Source organism: Hemiscyllium ocellatum, chromosome 39, assembly GCF_020745735.1.
Source record: "Hemiscyllium ocellatum isolate sHemOce1 chromosome 39, sHemOce1.pat.X.cur, whole genome shotgun sequence".
In the NCBI taxonomy this organism is placed as follows: domain Eukaryota; kingdom Metazoa; phylum Chordata; class Chondrichthyes; order Orectolobiformes; family Hemiscylliidae; genus Hemiscyllium; species Hemiscyllium ocellatum.
Window position 1 is genome coordinate 13185485 of NC_083439.1, and position 22640 is coordinate 13208124.

The 22640-nt window shown below is 42.3% G+C and overlaps 3 protein-coding genes across 5 annotated transcripts in view; 2 read left to right on the plus strand and 1 right to left on the minus strand.

Moving 5' to 3' along the window:
* The first annotated feature begins 1235 nt into the window (after positions 1 to 1235).
* LOC132834155 (UDP-glucuronosyltransferase 2C1-like) lies at positions 1236 to 5504 on the plus strand. The gene is made up of 2 exons (XM_060852812.1): positions 1236 to 1293; positions 1766 to 5504. The coding sequence occupies exon 2, from the start codon at positions 1771 to 1773 to the stop codon at positions 2872 to 2874; it is 1104 nt and encodes a 367-aa protein (XP_060708795.1). The 5' UTR covers positions 1236 to 1293; positions 1766 to 1770; the 3' UTR covers positions 2875 to 5504.
* Positions 5505 to 9367: 3863 nt separating this feature from the next.
* The window catches only part of kif7 (kinesin family member 7), a 41546-nt gene continuing 28273 nt past the window's right edge, over positions 9368 to 22640 (minus strand). For 2 of the 3 annotated variants that reach the window (XM_060852809.1, XM_060852808.1), the window contains exons 15-18: positions 18973 to 19179; positions 18447 to 18645; positions 17456 to 17620; positions 13231 to 16194 (exon numbers count right to left, since the gene is read on the minus strand). In XM_060852809.1, coding sequence (XP_060708792.1) covers positions 15788 to 16194; positions 17456 to 17620; positions 18447 to 18645; positions 18973 to 19179 — 978 coding nt within the window. In that variant the 3' untranslated portion in view covers positions 13231 to 15787. Of the gene's footprint in view, positions 9606 to 13230; positions 16195 to 17455; positions 17621 to 18446; positions 18646 to 18972; positions 19180 to 22640 lie in introns of those variants that run through there. The other variant, XR_009647148.1, reaches the window with a different exon arrangement.
* LOC132834154 (UDP-glucuronosyltransferase 2A2-like) lies at positions 12885 to 14839 on the plus strand. Its single transcript, XM_060852810.1, has one exon. The coding sequence runs from the start codon at positions 12886 to 12888 to the stop codon at positions 14515 to 14517; it is 1632 nt and encodes a 543-aa protein (XP_060708793.1). The 5' UTR covers position 12885; the 3' UTR covers positions 14518 to 14839.

Genomic DNA, 22640 nt, shown 5'->3' on the forward strand with positions numbered 1-22640 from the left:
AGATTGCAGGTTAGGAAGGCGGTGCTGAGGTCAAGGGATTAGACTGAGGCAAGGTGGGGGGAGGGGAAATGAGGAAACCAGAGAAATCTGAGTTCATCCCTGTGGTTGGAGGGTTCCTAGGCGGAAGATGGGGCGCTCTTCCTCCAGCCGTCATGTTGCTATGGTCTGGCGATGGAGGAGCCCAAGGACCTGCATGTCCTTGGTGGAGTGGGAGGGGGGGTTGAAGTGTTGAGCCACGGGGTGATTGGGTTGGTTGGTCCGGGTGTCCCAGAGGTGTTCTCTGAAACGTTCCGCAAGTAGGTCGCCTGTCTCCCCAATATAGATCACAGATACAAAATTAATTGCTCTTGACCAAAAGTTGTTAGTTGCCGGAAAAACCCTTGGTGAGGGAGCTTTCAATCAGTTGTAGAATTTCAATCCTTTAAGTAGACTTTGTGAAATGCTGAATTCCATAAGCCAAGTTCTTCACAGAGGTATCTTTGGAATTCTGTACGCTAGTGAACTGTTGGCATTCAGCTGTGAAGTACATTCGAGACTGGTATTGTTTGATTTGGGGGCACTTACAAAACCAAGCGACAAGTGAAACGTGGAGTTGATACAGTCCAATGATTGTCTTACTGAAGGACTAGGAGAAAGTGAGGTCTGCAGATGCTGGAGATCAGAGCTGAAAATGTGTTGCTGGAACAGCGCAGCAAGTCAGGCAGCATCCAAGGAACAGGAAATTCGACGTTTCGGGCATAAGCCCTTCATCAGGAATGATGAAGGGCTTATGCCCGAAATGTCAAATTTCCTGTTCCTTGGATGCTGCCTGACCTGCTGCGCTGTTCCAGCAACACAGTTACTGAAGGACTAAGTAAGTTTAAAAGATCCTACTTCTGATCTTTCTTCTGATATCCTTTTTAAACCTAATACATATATTCTAATTCAGTCAGGAACCTAAAACTTGGAATACATGCTGTCGGGAAATTTTCAGTGACCCAAGCAACCAGCCAGCGTTGTATTAGCATTTAGCAGAAACACGGAAGATACACTGTTTGGATATGGAAAACAACTTTTACCACGGCTATATCATGTTTCATCATTGTCTCATGTTTCAGGCAAATGTTTATATTGGTAGTGTTTGCTGGATCCAAACTTGTGGTTAAGCATTCGAATGTAAACGTGACTTGGTCTGAAAGCATTCTAGGCTGGAGAGATTAATGTCCTTTAGCAATATATCTTCAATTTTTCAACAGGATCTGGATGTCACTTGCAGTTAACATGGATTGTCTTGCGTGGAAGAATAGATTCCAGGTTGCATGCATTCTTACTATCTGCTTCACCCTCTCCTGCCCAATTACCCAGGGAGCGAATATATTGGTTGTCCCGCTTGATGGAAGTCACTGGGTCAATATGAGAATTTTAATGGAAGAACTGAAACTCCGTGGGCACAACTTCACTGTGCTTTATTTCTCATCATCATGGTACATCAAAGAGAGGCCTGACCTTTATCAATCTATTGTAATTGAAATGGAAGGATTATTGGGGAGAAATAATAGTGAAGATGTTATGAATGAGATGATACAAAACATACTTGAAGCCTTACAGGATGGTTGGACGCCATGGGGCTTTATTAAGTTCCAATATGCAACAATGTCTTTTATGCATGCCTGTCACCATTGGGGGATGGACTTAAACACTGCAATTTTTGAAAACAAAAATGTGTTAAATCAACTTGAAAATGAGAACTTTGACTTAGTACTTACTGATCCTGTATTTCCTACAGGTCCAATGCTTGCGCATTATTTAAAACTCCCTTTGGTATATAATGTTCGATGGATCACCAGTGGAGAAGCTCATTTCATCTCTGCCCCATCACCAGCTTCCTATGTTCCAATTCCGGGCTCTCAATTGACAGACAAAATGAGTTTTCTCCAAAGAACACAAAATGTTATCCTAAATCTTGTTCAACTAGCAATTGTAAATTTTCTAACATATCCAATGTACAATGATTTCTGCCATCGCTATCTGGGCCCAGACACAGACGTTGAGACTATTCTTCTCAGTGCAGATGTGTGGCTGATGAGAGTAGATTTTATATTTGATTTCCCGAGACCCACCATGCCAAATATTATTTATGTTGGAGGATTCCAGTGTAAACCATCCAAACCTCTAGAGGCAGAGTTTGAGGAGTTTGTCCAGTCCTCAGGGGAACATGGGATTATTGTCATGTCAATGGGGACCATTGTCAACTCTTTGCCAATGCATATTACAATGCAAATAGCAGAGGCTCTTGCTCAAGTGCCTCAGAAGGTTATCTGGAGACACAATGGAGAGACCCCTCCCAACATTGGAAATAATACCTTACTGGCAAAATGGATCCCTCAGAATGATCTACTGGGACACCCAAAGACACGAGCCTTCATTGCTCATGGTGGCACCAATGGAGTTTATGAAGCCATTTATCATGGAGTGCCAGTAGTTGGCATACCTCTATTTTATGACCAGTTTGATAATTTACTCAGACTTGAAGTCAGAGGTGCAGCAAAAGTGATTAATGTCGCAAACATGCAGTCAACAGATCTATTGCAGGCACTTAATGAGGTTATATATAACACCTCTTATCGGGAGAACATGCAGAAACTCTCTGCTCTCCACAGAGACCAACCCGAGTCTCCAATGGAGAGAGCTATTTTCTGGGTTGAATATGTTGCCCGACACAAAGGGGCAGCACATTTACGCTCAGAGTCTTACCGACTCCCCTGGTATGCTTACTATTGTGTAGATGTGATGATCTTCCTGTTATCACTGTTCCTCATGGTTATAATGCTGACAGTCCTACTATTGAAGAAACTTTGTAATGTCACTCGGAAGAAAAAGGAAAAAACTCAGTAAGATTCATTGTTTCAAATTGGGAGCGGGTGATTGAGTTGTTCCAATTAAATCGAAAATTTTAATCAATTAACTGATGCCTGCCCTTTACAGGTATACTGAGGCTTTCCAGGTCTATTTGTAACACGTAAGAATGCAGGCTTGACTGTTAATAGTAGTTCTTGCTTATAGATACTCAGTGAAATGCTGCACTTTTATTAGATTGGAAATCTGATTTTATGATCATGCAAAACTAATCATATTTGTTTACAAGCAGGAGAACCATCATTTAAATATATAGCAGAATCAGGGAACCACTTTGACCCCAGTTCATTCTTTCTCTCTAATACCCAACATTTTCCATCACAGCTCCCCTTGTGCACTAGCACATATATTTCTGCTGGTTCACATGAGGGCAGTGAAGGTCTTTGTTTCATTTGGCTTTACAGGTCAGAGCATTAAGTATAAGAGTTGCGAGGTCATGTTGCCGCTAGACAGGACGTTGGTTAGGCCACTTTTGGAATACCTCTTTCTGGTTATTGGAAAGATGTTGTTAAAGTTGAAAGGATTCAGAAAATATTCCCAAGAACGTTGCTCGGGTTGATGGGTTTAGGCTGTAGGGAGAGGCTGAATAGGTAGAGATATTTTCTCGGGAGCATTGGAGGCTGAGGGGAGATTTTAGAGAGGTTTATAAAATCATGAGGGCAGGATAGGGTAAATAGACAAGGTCTTTGCCACAGAGTAGGGGAGTCCAAAACTAGAGACCATAGGTTTAAAGTGAGAGGGGAAAGATTTAAAAGGAACATGAGGTGCAACTTTTTCACACAGAGGGTGGTGCGTGTATGGAATTAGCTGCCAGATGCTGGTACAATGACAACATTTAAAAGGCATCTAAATGGGTACATGTATAGGAAGGGTTTAGATTAGATTAGATTACTTACAGTGTGGAAACAGGCCCTTTGGCCCAACAAGTCCACACCGACCCACCGAAGCGCAACCCACCCATACCCCTACATTTACCCCTTACCTAACACTACGGGCAATTTAGCATGGCCAATTCACCTGACCCGCACATCTTTGGACCGTGGGAGGAAACCGGAGCACCCAGAGGAAACACACGCAGACACAGGGAGAACATGCAAACTCCCCACAGTCAGTCACCTGAGGCGGGAATTGAACCCGGATCTCTGGCGCTGTGAGGCAGCAATGCTAACCACTGTGCCACCGTGCCACCCACTAATAGATATGAGGCAAATGGAACTAAATTCATTTAGATTATGTTGAAAAATTGAACAGAGGCCACACAAACCAGATTGGGTGAAATTGACAAGCTGTTTATTATAAGCGATATCACTGGAAGAGAAGTTGACCCAGCTGACACAGAACTGACAGTCTGTCCAGGTAGATCAAAGGCTCTCTTCCCTAAGTTGAGAATCAAGACAGTTTTTATAGGAATACAGTACAATGATGCTAATTAAAAATAGCGAAAATACAATGGTGTTGATTGTCAAGTAATCAAGTTACGATGGTGATAATTGCAAAGCAGTTATCAGAAGAAATGTCCTGAATGTCGATACAATAAAGCGTTTGGTAGCATCAATCAGTTCGTAACTGGATCAGGAGATTCCAGCTCTCTTCGAGGGTAGGTGAGAGTGTCTCTTTGCTTGGCAGATAGATGTTTCCTTGTTGCTCTCCTGTGAGCGAGGTATTCTGGTGCCTCTCCGTCTGACCTGAGCTTTGTGTGGCTTTGGTATCACTGGGGTACGAGATTGCCCTTAAGGCTTTGGGACAGCTGTGTTGATCAGATCCAGGTCCAGGTCCATCAGTTAAGTGTACCCGAGTTCTAGTCTGTCCTACAAGAGTAGATATCCTCCTGGAATCCACTATTTCATGTCACCTCAAGATCACATGGTTCAATAACATCAACTCTCATTCTCAACTCCAATGGGTATAGGCCCAACCCGTTCAACCCTTTTTGATAATACAAGCCCTTCATTTGTATTCAATTAGTTTGTTAATCTCCTCTTATTTTCTCAAGTGAACATTCACATGCACGGGCCACACAACTTTAAGCACTGCCCTGAGTTCAACCATTTGGAAGTGCTCCAGAATGCCAGAAACGCAGCAACAAACAGGACTGATGTCCTGGCTGAGCCTATCCCGAGCTGGGAGACCTCAGCTGAGATGCAGACATTAGCACAACTCTAACGATTGGCTGCACGAAGTTCCGGCTCCCCCTTCAAACTATAGACAGCACCATTATCCCACCGCCGCTGTTTGGTATCATGTAGTGTATGTTTACAGCACATAATTACACTGCCTGGACTTTACCCAGAACTGAAAACGTTTCAAGCAGTTAAAACTTCCAGTTTTGGAGATCAATGCCACAAGCACGTTTGAAATAGTCCTGCAACAAACACCTACAGATGAAGGGTTGATCTGAATACATCAGTGCTCCTAACTTCCTCCAAATTCCACAGATAATTACCTGACAAGAAGGTTTATGATACCATCAAGGAAAGATATACTGGTATACAGTAATATGTGAATGCACATTAGTACTGTGTCCTTTCGCAAAGATGTACGAATATGCACAGGTAATGCACTGATTTATAATATTCCATTCTAGTGAGAATACACACTCAACTTAGAGAATTTACACACACTATTTTCACATTAACCGAAGAGGTATGTTTCTGTAAACAGTCTAGATTTCATTAAGAAATAAAACATTCACTATTGATTTTTGAATCCCTTCATTTGATTTTACACCTCAGCCTTTAATGAACTGAAACAATGTTTGAAAAAAAATCACTGACTTCAAATGATTTTGCCAATTGCTTAACCATACAGCTTCGTCAAATTTCATGAAGCAACATGAAATAAACAAAACTGTGACTGAAGTTACATTTTCATCAGAGGAAACTGATACTACTCAACAGCAGGCATGGAAAGACTTTTATCCAGTTTTATTTACGTCTGTATAGTATATGTCACATAGTGGAGATGAAAACATCTCCTTTTATCAACTCAGCAAGTCTGGCTTCGTCTGTGGAGTGAAAGCAGAATTAATTTTTCAGGTTCAGTGACCCTTCCTCAGAACTTTGGACAGTTTGTATAGTTCTGAAGTAGGCTCACATGTTAATTCTACTTTCTCTCCACAGATCCTGCCAGACTTGCTGAGTTTTCTGATTCTGATTTCCAGCATCCGCAGTTCTTTGGTTTTTCTCCTAATATCAAGCTTGGAGACAACGAAATGAGACATGGAAACACACAAACCAGCTTATGTCTCAAGGAACTGCCTTTGGCAGAGACATGGAGATGAACTTTTGACTGCAGAATTGGAACCAGCTAAAGCTAGTGCTCTCTGTACCTCTATTGTGAGAGAAAAGTGCCTGTGACAAAACTAATTGGACAGAAACATCAAGACACCAAGAATTGAAACAGGATACACATTCTTCAGCTGCAAATGTGTTGCTGGTCAAAGCACAGCAGGCCAGGCAGCATCTCAGGAATAGAGAATTCGACGTTTCGAGCATAAGCCCTTCATCAGGAATAAGCTTAAATTTATTTGCCCCTGCTGAGGACTGATCTTTCATCCGCAGAGAGGGGGAGATCTGGAGGGATGGTGAAAATCCGGCAAGGCTGGGAGCTAGGACCTGGTGTAGGACTGGAGCTGGAGCTGGGGCTGGGGGCGGGGACAGAGATCGAAGTAGGGGCGAAGTTAGACGTGGTGACGTTGCTCGACGTGGGGGCGGGGTCATGCGTCGTGACGGAAATAAGCGTGGGGGCGGGGTTACGTGAAGTGACGAAAGACGTTGTGGGGGCGGGGTTATGTGTGGTGACGAAGGTTTGCGTGGGGGCGGGGTTACGCGTAGTCACGTAAGGCGGCGTGGGGGCGGGGAAACCTGAGGATTTGTGTTCCTGCAGGTTAGTGATGTCAGTGGGGGCGGAAGTGGCTGCGCCGACGGCAACCGGAGGGGCGGAAATGGTTGCGGCGACGGAGGAGTGGTGGTCATTCCCGGTGGCCGCGTGGGTCGCGGGTCCGTCGGCGATCGTGGAAGCGGTTGTGTGTGTGGTGGTCACCGGGGCAGTTATTGGGGCGGCGATCGCGGGGGCTCCGAGGTCGGTGGGGGCGGAAGTGACGTCACGGTCGGCGGCGGCCTTTGGTGCCGCGGGCGCTGTAGCGGCCACATGTGTAATGGCGTCCGACAGGCCTGTGGAAGGTTATGGACTAGTTGAGGGGCCATGAGTGTGGGGGTAAGTACATGAAAGTTTTTGGTACTTACTGTCTTTAATCTCTGATATGGCTAGGAAGAACTGTTTGTTGAGTTTGTGGATTCTTCTGTAGATGAAGAACAGCAGGGGTCCTTTGCAGGTCTGTGAGAGTGTAGTCCTGAGCTGGGGTAGGGCTGATTGCAGGGAGTGTAAGTGGCGACGCATGGCTGCAAGGGTGGAGCGGAGGATCCGGAGGGAGGTCTGTTGCTGGAGGCTTCGGATTTGTTGTAGGTACAGGTTGTCCTGGTTGGGTCCAAATTTTGTTGGTTGGAATGTAGTTCGGAGTCCGTGTGGGATCAGTCGGTTCTGTAGACAGGTGCTGAGGAAGGAGATGTGGCTGTGGTAACGAGTCTGTTGGAGAACATGGCTGAAGAGTTTCTGTGCAGAGGTGGTGACCTGGGGGGTGCAGTGAGAGAGGGACTCACTGAAATCCTTGTAGAGGGAGGAAGAGAGCTTCTTCAAGGAAGGCATCCTTGTAAGAGGATTCGCAGTAGGTTAAAATCTTCGAGTAAAAAATGAGGTCTGCAGATGCTGGAGATCACAGCTGCAAATATGTTGCTGGTCAAAGCACAGCAGGCCAGGCAGCATCTCAGGAATAGAGAATTCGACGTTTCGAGCATAAGCCCTTCATCAGGAATAAGCACATTCTTCAGCACTGCTAATGGCTCAAGACACTGACTGAGCAACTATCCTCTCAGGTTAAAATCTTACACCTCATGGACATCTTCAGGACTTTAAACTGTGTCACTTTTGTATTGGACACTAACCCTGTTCAATTTTATACGAGTGAATGTATGTACTTACCACTGCAACTTCATTATTTCTCAAAGTTGGCAAACAGTAAAATTGCTTTTCTTTCACTCAAGAGAACCTTGCAACTGGCCCTTTCCTGACACAGTAAAAATTGGTTAACTACATTTCAATTCAACCGTGACTAGGCTCTGTGCCAAAACAATACAATATTTGATACAGAAAACTGAGGAGTTTGAAAAGAGGGGAGTCAATTCACTCTGGCTCAAAGGTAGAAGACAGAGGGTGGTGGTGGAGGGTTGTTTTTCAAACTGGAAGCCTGTGACCAGTGGAGTGCCACAAGGATTGGTGCTGGGTCCACTACTTTTCATCATTTATATAAATGATTTAGATGTGAACATAAGAGGTATAGTTAGTAAGTTTGCAGATGACACCAAAATTGGAGGCGTAGTGGACAGCAAAGAAGGTTACCTCAGATTACAACGGAATCTTGATCAGATGGGCCAATAGGTTGAGATGTGGCAGATGGAGTTTAATTCAGATAAATGTGAGGTGCTGCATTTTGGGAAAGCAAATCTTAGCAGGACTTATACACTTAATGGTAAGGTCTGAGAGACTGTTGCTGAGCAAAGAGATCTTGGAGTGCAGGTTCATAGCTCCTTGAAAGTGGAGTCGCAGGTAGATATGTTAGTGAAAAAGATGTTTGGAGTATTTTCCTTTATTGGTCAGAGCATTGAGTACAGGAGTTGGGAGGTCATGTTATGATTGTACAGGACATTGATCAGGCCACTGTTGGAATATTGCATGCAGTTGTAGTCTCCTTCCTATTGGAAAGATGTTGTAAAACTTGAAAGGGTTCAGAAAAGATTTACAAGGATGTTGCCAGGGTTGGAGGATTTGAGCTATAGGAGAGGTTGAATAGGCTGGGGCTGTTCTCCCTGGAGCATTGGAGGCCGAGGGGTGACTTTATAGAGGTTTACAAAATCATGAGGGGTATGGGATAGGATAAAAAGGCAAAGTCTTTTTCCTGGTTCGGGGAGTCCAGAACTAGAGGGCATAGGCTGAGGTTGAGAGATGGAAGGTATAAAAGAGACCTAAGGAGCAATGTTTTCACTCAAAGGGTGGTATGTGTATGGAATGAGCTGCCAGAGGAAGTGGTGGAGGCTGGTACAATTGCAACATTTAAAAGGTACCTGATGGGTATATGAATAGTAAGGGTTTGGAGGGATATGGGCCAAGTGCTGGCAGGTGGGACTAGATTGGGTCGGGATATCTGGTCGACATGGAAGACTGAAGGGTCTGTTTCCGTGCTGTACATCTCTATGACTCTATGATTATTCTGGATATTGCACCTGAGAGACGGTAATATGGAAATGACTGCATTTCCATTTAAGGCAAAGTAACAAGAATGCAACTCTTGCACAGCACAGGTGAAAAAATTACAAAACAGAGCAAACAACAGATAAAGTCACTGTACAACTTTACAATATTTACAAAAGTCATAACTCCTTTTAATTGTTCAGTAATTGACATATATATAAACCTTGTGACATTCAATGGTTACATGCTCAATCTTGTAAATCATAATTTTGTCTCAGTTACATAAAGTTTTTGAAGTCATACAAAAATAAAGCAGAAATTCTTGAAGGTTTCCTCTGGTCTCACCTCCAAAATAATTGCAACCCAATGAACTGTTTAACCATCTGGTCGAGATTTTAATCCATCTGCTAAAGGCAAAAGGTCAATGCTTAATTCCACAACTATCCCTACCCATAACAGAATTTCTTTACAACATTTCCTGGAAGACATTAGGAAATCAACATATAAACAAGTTCTCTGGAAAATACTGAGTGAATTGGCATTCTGGATTCTCAGCAAGTGCTTGTTCATTCTGCAAAAACTGTAAATTTAGCTTTTCATATATACATGATTTATTTGCTGTTGAAATGTCTCACCTCAATATGTAATCAAGAATATCATACAGTTTTAGCAGCACTTTTATTATTATAACAACCAGCTTTTAGGTGATAACTGTCGGAAAATTTTCTGAAATTGGGAATTAAAGTGATATGAAATGACATCTGCATCAAATGTGGACATGGTGTGCGCGAAGTGGGGCAAAATGAACAAAGGTTTTACAAACTTCCACATTTCTTCAACTTAATGCATGTAAAAACAACATATCAAGTTATAACACAGCCATGGCAACAGGTGACCCATGCCAAACAAAGTCTGTTGTATAATCAGTAATCCAAATAGACTTTGGATTGATCTGTGCAATCATTCAACAGCACTTATACATTAGTTGAACTCTCAGCTATTGGGAGTATTTGTATTGTACAGTACTCTATTTGTTTTTCACTGGTAAGTGAAACTTCATAATTTCTTGATGCAACAGTTTCAGCAATTGCAAGCTAAAATCAGTTTATTTTGTAGTGAACAGTGAGTTGCAATCTGAAATGCAGACACATTAAGGTCCTGGGGAGTGCTGCTGAACAAAGAGACCGTGGAATGCAAGTTCATAGTTCCTTGAAAGTGGAGTCGTAGGTAGATAGGATAGTGAAGAAGGCGTTTGGTATGCTTTCCTTTATTGGTCAGAGTATTGAGTGCAGGAGTTGGGAGGTCATGTTCCAGCTTTACAGCACATTGGTTAGGCCACTTTTGGAATATTGCGTGCAATTTTGTTCTCTCTCCTAGCGGAAGGATGTTGTGAAACTTGAAAGGATTCAAAAAAGATTTACAAGAATGTTACCAGGGTTGAAGGATTTGAGCTACGGGGAGAGGGTGAATAGGCTGGGGCTGTTTTCCCTGGAGCAGTGGAGGCTGAGAAGTAACCTAATAGAGGTTTATAAAATCATGAGGGGCATGGATAGGGTAAATAGACAAGGTCTTTTCCCTAGGGAAGGGTACTCCAGGGCATAGGGTGAAAGGGGAAAAATTTAAAAGGGACCTAACGGGCAACATTTTCACACAAAGGGTGGTGTATGTATGGAATGAGTTGCCACAGGAAGTGGTGGAGGCTGGTACAATTACAGCATTTAAAAGGCGTCTAGATGGATACATGAATAGGAAGGGTTTAGATGGCTATGAGCCAATGCTGGCAAATGGGACTAGATTAGGTTATCTGGTCGGCATGGATAAGGTGAACTAAAGAGTCTGTTTCTGTAGTACATCTCTGAGTCGAAGTGCATTTACTTTCTAAACAACTATATCATTGATGTCCAAAACCTCATCAAAAATTCTCTTGGAATTGTTCCTTTAGATTGGGATAACTGCATACGTTACACTGTCTTTAAAGAGGTTTTGAGGAGAAGCCAAAAAATGATACATCTGTGGGACTAACATCCAGTCTTAGGAAATGAATAAAGGTTGAAATGAAAAGTAAAGTGACATAGCCACTTGAGACTTTTCAGCTGATGAGTGAGAGTTAGCTTCAATATCTGATAGAATATTTTAAAGACTCAACTGTAATGGTGACAAAGAAATGCTAACGTATGTTGTTTACATTGACTTTTGAGTGCCTTACGAACAGCTAAATTGGAGCTTATTGAATTGAAAGTGAATGATTGATTTCTTCTGAAATTGACTGAAGAATTGAAGATGGAGATTACTAAACATAGGTCCTCGCATTAAAATGTTATGATAAAGCAATCTGTGCTGGGGATTCAATTACAGGTTGCCGGTACTCAACTGTCTACACTAAAACACTTCATCGGGGGAATCAATCCTCTAATAACAAAAACTCAAAAGTTAATACTTTCCTGTGACGAACCTTTGTGAGTTCAGACATCCAAACAAATACATACATTTCTTGCCTTTAATCACATGTACATAGCTACAATATAGGACAAAATGATTTGTTTAAATGTTGTCTTGTAAATGTCATGGGGCTTGACATCTAATGAATTGTCAGAGATACAAAATTAATCACTCTTGATCAAAGTTACTAGTTGCTGGCAAAACCCTCAGTGAGGGAACTCTCAATCTGTGGTAGAGTTTCAATCTTTTAAGTAGACTTTGTGAAATACTGAATTCCATAAGCCAAGTTCTTCACAGAGGCATCTTTGGAATTCTGTACGCTAGTGGACAGCTGGCACTCAGCAGTCTGATATTGTTTGATTTTGGGGCACTTACAAACCCAAGTGACAAGTGAAAAGTGGAGTTGATACAGTCCAATGATTGTCTTACTGAAGGACTAAGCAAAGTTACAAGATCCTGTGGCCTTCTTCTGATCTTTCTTCTGATATTCTTTTTAAACCTAATCTCTCCAGTCAGAAACTTAAGACTTGGAATACATGCTGTCTGGAAATTTTCAGTGACCCAAGCAACCAGCCAGCGTTGTATTAGCGTTTAGCAGAAACACGGAAGATACAGTATTTGGATATGGAAAACAATTTTTACCACTGCTATATAATGTTTCATTAGCGTCTCATGTTTCATGTAAATATGCATAGTGACAGTATTTTCTGGTCCAAACTTGTGGTTAAGAATTCCAATATCAAGCAATCGGCCTCCACACCACACGCGTAGCGAAATCTGTCACCCTAATGGAGTAATGACTCTCAAAGAGCGTCAAATCAAACTCTTAAAGTGGGTGTCATGGTGGCACAGTGGTTAGCACTGCTGCCTCACAGTGCCAGAGACCCGGGTTCAATTCCCGCCTCAGGCGACTGACTGTGTGGAGTTTGCACGTTCTCCCCGTGTCTGCGTGGGTTTCCTTCGGGTGCTCCGGTTTCCTCCCACAGTCCAAACATGTGTGGGTCAGGTGAATTGGCCATGCAAAATTGCCCCTAGTGTTAGGTAAGGAGTAAATGTATGGGTATGGGTGGGTTACGCTTCGGCGGGTCGGTGTGGACTTGTTGGGCCGAAGGGCCTGTTTCCACACTGTAAGTAAGCTAATCATTCTGTATTCCAGAAATACAAACATGACTTGTTCTGAAAGATCCCAGATTGGAGAGATTTATATGCTTTAGTAATATATTTTTTCAATTCTTCAACAGGATCTGGATGTCACTTGCAGTTAACATGGATTGTCTTGCGTGGAAGAATAGATTCCAGGTTGCATGCATTCTTACTATCTGCTTCACCCTCTCCTGCCCAATTACCCAGGGAGCGAATATATTGGTTGTCCCGCTTGATGGAAGTCACTGGGTCAATATGAGAATTTTAATGGAAGAACTGAAACTCCGTGGGCACAACTTCACTGTGCTTTATTTCTCAGCGACATTGTACATCAAAGAGAGGCCTGATCTATATCAATCTATTGTAACTGAAGTAGAAGGAATCATTGGGAAAAATAATAATGAAGATATTTTGGATGTTCTGATACAAAAGACACTTGAAGCCTTTCAGGATGGTTGGACGCCATGGGGCTTTATTAAGTTCCAATATGCAACAATGTCTTTTATGCATGCCTGTCACCATTGGGGGATGGACTTAAACACTGCAATTTTTGAAAACAAAAGTTTGTTAAATCAACTTGAAAATGAGAACTTTGACTTAGTACTTACTGATCCTGTATTTCTTACAGGCTCAATGCTTGCGCATTATTTAAAACTCCCTTTGGTATATAATGTTCGATGGATCACCAGTGGAGAAGCTCATTTCGTCTCTGCCCCATCACCAGCTTCCTATGTTCCAATTCCGCGCTCTCAATTGACAGACAAAATGACTTTTCTCCAAAGAACACAAAATGTTATCCTAAATCTTATTCAACTAGCAATTGCAAATTTTCTAACATATCCAATGTACAATGATTTCTGCCATCGCTATCTGGGCCCAGACACAGACGCCGAGACTGTTCTTCTCAGTGCAGATGTGTGGCTGATGAGAGTAGATTTTATATTTGATTTCCCGAGACCCACCATGCCCAATATTGTTTATATTGGAGGATTCCAGTGTAAACCATCCAAACCTCTAGAGGCAGAGTTTGAGGAGTTTGTCCAGTCCTCAGGGGAACATGGGATTATTGTCATGTCAATGGGGACCATTGTCAACTCTTTGCCAATGCATATTGTAATGCAAATAGCAGAGGCTCTTGCTCAAGTACCTCAGAAGGTTATCTGGAAACATGATGGAAAGATTCCTCCCAACATTGGAAATAACACCTTACTGGCAAAATGGATCCCTCAGAATGATCTACTGGGACACCCAAAGACACGAGCCTTCATTGCTCATGGTGGCACCAATGGAGTTTATGAAGCCATTTATCATGGGGTGCCAGTAGTTGGCATACCTCTGTTTTTTGACCAGTTTGATAATTTACTAAGACTTGAAGTCCGAGGTGCAGCAAAGGTCATTAGCGCCGCAACCATGCAGTCAACAGATCTACTGCAGGCACTTAATGAGGTTATATATAACACCTCTTATCGGGAGAACATGCAGAAACTCTCTGCTCTCCACAGAGACCAACCCGAGTCTCCAATCGAGAGAGCTATTTTCTGGGTTGAATATGTTGCCCGACACAAAGGGGCAGCACATTTACGCTCAGAGTCTTACCGACTCCCCTGGTATGCTTACTATTGTGTAGATGTGATGGTTTTCCTGTTATCACTGTTCCTCATGGTTATAATGCTGACAGTCCTACTATTGAAGAAACTTTGTAATGTCACTCGGAAGAAAAAGGAAAAAACTCAGTAAGATTCATCGTTTCAGACTGGGACTAGGAGGAATCGAGTTGTTCCAATTGAATAGAAAGTTTCATGTAAAGTTCTGTAAATCCCACTTTAGAAATAGAATCAGTCTAGAAACTAGGAGACACACTTTAACCGTACACTTTCAAAGTAGTATTTGAGCTGGGATGACATCTATTGTTAAAGCTAACTTGAGAATGTAACCTTAAAAACGTTCTGGGATTTATATATGAATGAACTGAAACTAACATGGTCATGCTAAAAGATGAAAGACTTAACAAACAACCCAGTTTTTTTCAATATATCATTTCAGTGGTATCAATCCGTAATCTTCCGCTATAAATTCTGTGTTGTATGATCTTGTACTCCACAACTCCATTGAGCACAAGGCACAGTGCTCTGAAAGCTAGTGTTTCTGAATAAACCTGTTGGACAATAACCTGGTGTTGTGTGATTTTTGTCCACCCCAGCCCAACACCGACACCTCCACATCATGACTGCCCTTTATCGGTATCCTGAGGCTTACACAAGTCCATTAGTAGTGCATAAGAATGCAGGTTTGTCTGTCAACAGTAGTTCTTGCTTGTTGACACTCAGTGAAATGCTGCACTTTGATTAGAAATCTGATTTTCAGATGTCATTAAAAATTAATCACGCTGCTTACATGAAGAAGCACCATTATTGAAGGATATAACAGAACCAGTGAGTGTAAAGCAGGAAAAATGAACAATAGTTATTACAAATTTTCATCTTTTCTCAACTTCACGCATATTAACACAAGTCCAAACAACTACTAAAATATAGGTTGTGCACAATTCTTCGAAGGACAAATAAAAGACACATATAAAGGTAAAGGTACACATTTTTTGAAGGTCGTCCAAATGCTTTTCCTGTAAGAACAGCAATCAAATCTAAACCACAGGACTCTGACGCTCCTTCAGTAGTGTGATCAGTACCTCTCTAGACAGTGGAATTGGTCACCCAGTGTTGCTATTTCGAATCACTCATTCTGCTGTGATTCCACCCTCTGGCTTCACCCTTACTGTTAAAATCTTTCATCTCTATTATTTTTGGGATTCTATTTTATCAAAAAGTAAACTGAAACAAGTTTAATTTTCCATCACTCACCAAGATTCTGCTCTGAAATGTTTTCCTGTTCAATATGAACCATCTTGTTGAAAATTTTCAAATAAAAATGTTTTTCTTCAAAGTGGGTCTTCTTCAATGAGAATCTGTGCTAATGTCTACTTTAACACCACATGGCATTTCACGGTCAGCTATCCCACTGGATTTTTTCGGACGTCAATTATCCCAGAATTCAGGTGAGAAATGTTTGAACTGAGACTTGCTTGTCTGAATGTTTTTTGAGATTTCTGCACAGGTGTAAAACTCCAGTGCATAGCACCCTCTGCAGGCTGCACCACCCGATGGCACGAATGTTCCACTGAATCCCGTAGTCTCAGTTCATCAAGTCCAGACTGATCTTCTGTAGGTAGGGATGACCTTCTCCAAGTGGGTGGCAGAGGTGCATGGACCAGATCCCGGAGCTCTTCTTTCGGTTTGGGAATGTGCTCTAGATTAGCTGACAGCACAGGCATTTGCTCTGGCAGAATATTATTTCCATTTTCTTCTCTACCAGGTCGTGCAGGAATTCGGTCAACAGTGACTGGAGTTTTCCCAACATCTCCAAGATATAAAACAGAACAGAAGCAGCATTATTTCACATGCTTTCTGCCAAGTGAGCAAAAGCAAAAGCACAGTGCAATTTAATGTTAAACAGCATCTTTCTCTTCTGATTTATGTGTGCTCAAACGATCATCAGATAGTCTGATTTTCTGAAATGCGTAAGCAGGAGCAGTGAGCACCTCTCACTTAAATCGACTTATCTTACTTCTAGAGAGAAATCGGACATCCATTTTGTGTCTCCTCATGGCACGGTGATGACTAGTGACATCAGAAGGCCTGCAAGTGTAAACCTAACCTCACTGCCCCCACAAGTGGGGCCTTGCTCAAATCCAATCTGTCAGTTCCCAAATCACCATCAGTAGTTTGGTGGATCAAGTGTCACTGTAGAACATGAATTCGTAAGATAACCTGTCACTCAGTGCACTAATGTGGCAGCGTAGCATGGTTACACAGGCAACCCTTCAGAAAAAAATGTTAATTTGAGACCCATACTGCCTCACGAATATATTGGGAAAACTGGGAGTTTTTCTGATATCCTGCCAGTTATCGTTTAACCAAAATTGTCAACATTAAGCAAATGGTATTTTTCACATTGCTGTTTGTGAACATTTAAGAAATAGGAGCAGGAGTCAGACATTTGCCTCTCAAGCCTACCATGCGACTCTATAAGACCATGGCTGATCATGCCCAAGCCTTAACTCCTATTTTGTGTCAGTGAAACCTGCAGTGTACACTTTGGTTGATGGGTTTGCCTACAGAATAACAATAACTACTTTTCAAAAGCACTTTATTGGCTCTAAAGCCAATGGAACTTCCTGAAAATAAGAAAGGCGTTGTATGAATGTAAGTTCTTCAAATTTAATAGGTGAACAAATTGACCTTTTAAGTATAATTAATCATTGGTCCTATTTATGTGAAACAGAAATAGCAAAATTCCCCTCACTTATTCAGACATTGTGATCAATAGAAAAATAAAAGGTGGCTCCAATCAGTGCACATTATTGTACCTTCCATAAAATTCAATTATAGTCGGGGCAGTTTTTAAAGAGAAGCTGTAATTAATTTAAGAACTGAGGAAAGTGAGAAGGAATTAAGTGCAAGTTATAATAAAGGAAGAGGAACCATCGTTCACATTCTTTAGCATTACACAGTGGTTTCCCTCTGGTTAAAATGAGATAATTCCTATGATTGAGAAATGAGTGTGAAGGAGCTACAATGTAACTGAAGTGTCAGTAGCACTGCCACATTCTGATTCTTACATTTGTTTTGCTCTGCTGGCTGATTCACAAGATAACTAGACAGTTCTCGCAATTTTGTGTTCAATTCATGGTTGGCTCGTTTGTACCAGACAAGCTCCTTCTCCAGCATTTGAATCCAGCCCTCATACTGCCTCTGACTCCCAGCAATTCCTTCATCCATTTGTCCTGTGAAAAGACAAAACAAAATGAGATTCTGCAAAGGGTCTGGGACTGTTCCACCCGTTGACAGAAGCTTGAACACAAATCTTCTTTGTTATCGACTCCCTGTCTCTTTTCCAAGGTTCTGGCAGGTCGTGATATCGTGACTTTATGGATGCTTAGCAACCACTGATATTGCTTGGCTGGTCTCGTGTGAATTCAGGTTAATGAGAGTCTATAATGATAATCAACTTGGAAATTCACAAATAATTCTGCACAGAGATCAAGAAGAATTCAGATTGAACATAGGTTGATTTTTCCAGTTTTTTAACCTGGGACACTGGGATTCATTGAAGCATTTTTACCACTGCCTGACAGAAAGCTGAACGGCAGTAAAATTCAGGATCCTGCTCTGTGTGCTCTAGAGCTGCAGTGTAGGTACTTCTTTCAAATGGAAAACCATTCCAGCTCAAATGAATTGCATGGATTCAATCCAAGTTCTAATGGATCTGAGTCAAGCCCATATGCTGTGATCATAAAAGATTTGGAGATGGAAAAAATGAGTGTCAAAACTGAAAGAGTGTGTATAATATTAAACAATATACATCAATAACAGTATCCATTTGGAATAAGAACATCTTGGTACAACGTATAACTCTTTAAGAAATGCTTAAATGATCACCAAGTGTGAAAGCATACAAAAATACAGACCAAATGCTGGAAAGTGAGATTAGTGTACATCGGGCGGTTGGTGCCCAATGGAGCAAAGGGCCTCTTTCTGTACTGTAAAACTCTATGAGATTATAACGATGTACAAATCTACAAATGCTCTATGAATCCAGTCAGTCCGAACCTCTGCAGTGCTGGAGCAGGAGCTGCAGGTTTTGCTCATGTTCCTTCTGCTGGACAGTGAGGCGACGATCTGTCTCGAGGCGTTGGCGCTCGACTGCTGCCTCCAGCCAGTAAACGAGCTTTTGTTGCTCCTCAGCGCGCATCTCCAACTCCATGAAAGACAGTTGCATCTTGCGCTCCTCTTCTCGGAGTGTTACCACCTGCAGGAACACATTCACACTGATTCAGAACGTGCTGCATGTCGCTTTGCCCCACTGTTGCTTACTTTACCTGACCGACATGGCTTAAAAAATACAACACGGCTGTAAAGCACAAGCAGCATTATGAACAATCGGGACTTGGAGTAAAATGTCCAAGCTCCAAGCTGGGCCCATCAATGCCACAATTAGTTTCGCCAATGTTGACAGCATGGTCTCCTTCCTCATACGTCCTTCTTACTCCCCACCTGATGGTAATAGTCTCAAGAAGGTTCTGCTGGCAATTAGACAAGGCATGCTGTGCACAGTAAAAGGAGAAACAGCCCTTACCTTGTCAAAATATTTGCAGAGCAGTGCTCTAGTTTCAGATGCTGAGAGATAGCTCAGCTTTGCCATCAGGTTCATTTCACACTGGGACAGCATGCTGGCAGATGCTTGCAGCACCCTCTGCCGACGTGTGATTGTCTCGTTTTTGTACTCAATTGCAGCATCCAGCGCTTCAATAGCTTCATCCAGCTGGAAAAGGGTCCTCTCTTCCTAGAGAGCAACAATAGACAAACATTAAAAAAGGAAAGGCAATGCTTTAATATAGGGAGTACAGAGGAAATTGAATTATTATCTGAAAAGAATGAATGTACAGGGCTCTGGTGACTGGGTGCGTTCCTCATTCAGACAGCCAACTTCGACACAACGGACCAAATGGTCTGCTTTTTGATTAGAATGATGAGAATCCCTATTGTGTGGAAACAGGCCCTTTGGTCCAACAAGTCCACATCGACCATCCGAAAAGTAACCCACCCAGACCCATTTCCCTCTGACTAATGCACCTAACACTATGGGCAATTTAACATGGCCAAACCACCTAACCTGCACATCTTTGGTCTGTGGGAGAAAACCGGAGCACCCGGAGGAAACCCACGCAGACACAGGGAGAATGCGCAAACTCCACACAGATGTTGCCCGAGACTGGAATCAACCTGGGTCCCTGGTGCTATGAGGCAGCAGTGCTAATCACTGAGCCACCATACTGCCCCAAAACAATTCTGTGAATCACAATACTGTGGCTGCTGGAAATCTGGAAAAACACAAAAATGCAAGAAAACCTTCAGCAAGCTAGCAGTAGCTGGGAGAGGGAGAAACAGAACTAATGTTTTATGTAATTAACCTTTCATCAGAACTTGGAAAGATACTGCCTGACCTTATTGTTTGCAAGTAAAACTGAATACTTCTAAACAAGTGAGGTTAGACCTCAGCTGAACTACCGTGTCCAATTGCAGACGAAGTATAATGTGGACAAATCTGCCCACTTTAGTAGGAAAGAGAGGAAGGTGGATCGTCATCTGAATGGTAATAGATTGGGAAAACAGGAGGTGCAACAAGACCTGGGTTTTCTTGTACTCTACTCGCTGAAAGTAAACACGCGGGTGCAGTAGGCAGTGAAGGCAGCAAATGGCATGCTTGCCTTCATAGCAAGAGGATATAAGTACAGGTGCAATCATACAGGACCTTAGTGAGACACACTTGGCACACTGTGTGCAGTTTTAGTCTCCTTATCAGAGAAAGGAAATTCTGTCTGCACAGGGAGTGCAGCAAAGGCTGAACCCTGAGCTATGAAGAAAGGCTGTGTCAGTTAGGACTATATTCACCGGAGTTTAGATGAATGAGGGAGGATCTCATAGAAACCTAACAAATTCTAACAGGATTAGGCAGAGTAAACACAGGAAGGGTGTTCCCGAGGACTGGGAAGTCCAGATCAAGAGGCATAATCTAAGGATACATGGGTAGGCCATTTTACTCACAGCGGTGAGCCTGTGGAATTCACTGCCAAAGAAAGCAGTTGGGGCCAAAACATTGATTGTTTTCAAGGAGACAGACCTAGTTCTTCGGGTCAAAAGGTATAGGTGAAAGCAGAAACAGGGTACTGAGTAGGTATGATCAGTTATGATCATACTGAATGGTGGAGCAGGCTCCCAGATTTGAATAGCCAATTCCTGTTCCTGTAAGGTCAGATGTCACATGACACTAGATTATAGACCAATAGGTTTATTTGAAATCACAAGATTTTGGATTGCTGCTCCTTTGTTAGGTGAAGAGAAGAGAAGAGAAGCACACAGGCACAGAATTTATAGGCAGAGAGATCAAAAGATCATACAAATGATGCGAGTGGAATGTCGACAGGCTGAATAATAAGTCAGGAGATCAAAGTGTCCGACAGTGTGAGTAAAGTGTCAATAGCTGAATAACAAGTGAAGGGATGCCCTATGATCTGATTAATTGAGACAGAGAGATACTTACAAAAAAAAATAAGATGGTGCTGGAGACAAACCAAATGGCTGGAATAATGTGTATGCTGAGGATATAACCAAAGAATCGAGTAATTAATTAGTACAAACTAATTAAGATAGAGAGATCATAACAAGTTATCAAGGTGATGGTGGCAAAACAGGACAGTAAGGATTCTCCAGATACAGAACAGTTTGGTGGGGTTACATGTAGCTGGAGATAAACCCAAGGCATAAACCCTTGATGGAGATGCATGTGTCCAAGAATGAGACTGATTCTGAAGATGAGTCCATTGTAAGTCTGATGGTGGGGTGAAACTTGTTGATATCATTGTGCAGTTGTTTTAGTGATTCCGTGCCATGAGTCCAAAGGAAGAAAATGTTGTTATGTATCTAGTGTATGGAGTTGGTTGGAGATCCTGTGCAGCGAAGAAGTTTTGCTCAAACTTGTGCATGAAAATATTGGCATATTGGGGTGCAAATTTGGTCCCCATGTCTGTTCCGTGTGTCTGGATGAGGAGCTGGCTGTCGAAGGTGAAGACGTTGTTTAAAGATTTTGTGAAGATCTGCAGCTCGGGAGCTCGTTGGATTCGTTGTTGGTCTGTTCTCCAAGCTGGTAGGTTTGTTGGTAGATATTTCTAGGTGACATCATCAGTGCTGTGTTGCCTCTTGTGAAATATTACTGTACTGTTCCACTTTGAATTGATGTGGCGCTGCCTGAACTATTTCCGGTTGTCCATTGCAGCAGTTTGTATAGTGGGTCCGGCCAATGTGCTTGTTGATGGAGCCCAAGGAAGAGTACCATGCTTCCAGGAATTTCCTTGGTGTCCTTTGTTTAGCCTGTCCTAGTATTGGTGTGTTGTCCCAGTCAAACTCATAGTTCTTGTTGTCAGTATGAAATGGATGAGTTGTAGGATGGTGTCTGGAAATTGGCAATTGTTGATGTTATTCATCTGTTGACACTTTACTGACTCTGTCTGATGCTTTTGATCACCTGAATAGACTTGTTACTCAGCTGTAGACACTCCACTCGTGCCACTTGCATGATCTTTTGATCTCTCTGTCGATAAATTCTGTGCCTGTGTGCTTCTCTTCATTTCACCTGATGAAGGAGCAACGCTCTGAAAGCTTGTGATTTCAACTAAACCTGTTGGACCAAAACCTGGTGTCACATTTTCTGTGTTGCTATGTTTCTAACTGGAAAGATGGGCAGATTGAAGAGGTAATTTTTCAGAGAGATAGTGGGAGTGAAGAGACCATAAGACATAGGAGCAGAAATTAGGCCATTCAGCCCATCAAGCCTGATCCGCCATCAAACAAGTCTGATAAGTTTCTCAATCTCATTCTCCCGCTTTCTCTCCATAACCCTTGATAATCAGGAATCTATCTATCTCGATCTTAAGTACGCTCAATAACCTGGCCCCCACAGCCTTCTGTGGCAGTGAATTCCATAGGTTCACCACTCCCTGGCTGAAGAAGTTTCATCTTATCTCCATTCTCAAAGGTCATCCCTTTACTCTAAGGCTGTGCCCTCAGGCCCTCGTCTTTCCTACCTATGGAAACATCTTCCCAACATCCACTCTGTCCAGGGGAAGCTGGCTGTGTTTTCTTTAGAATAGAGAGGTTAAAGAAAGATTTAAAAGGAAGTTATAAATCATGATAAAGCAAAGTAGAACCAACTGCTTCTAGTGGCAGATGGGTTGGATTTAAATATAT

Coding starts and splice junctions, on each gene's coding strand:
- LOC132834155 (XM_060852812.1), top strand. CDS start 1,771: ATGCTTGCGCATTATTTAAAACTCCCTTTGGTATATAATGTTCGATGG.
- LOC132834154 (XM_060852810.1), top strand. CDS start 12,886: ATGTCACTTGCAGTTAACATGGATTGTCTTGCGTGGAAGAATAGATTC.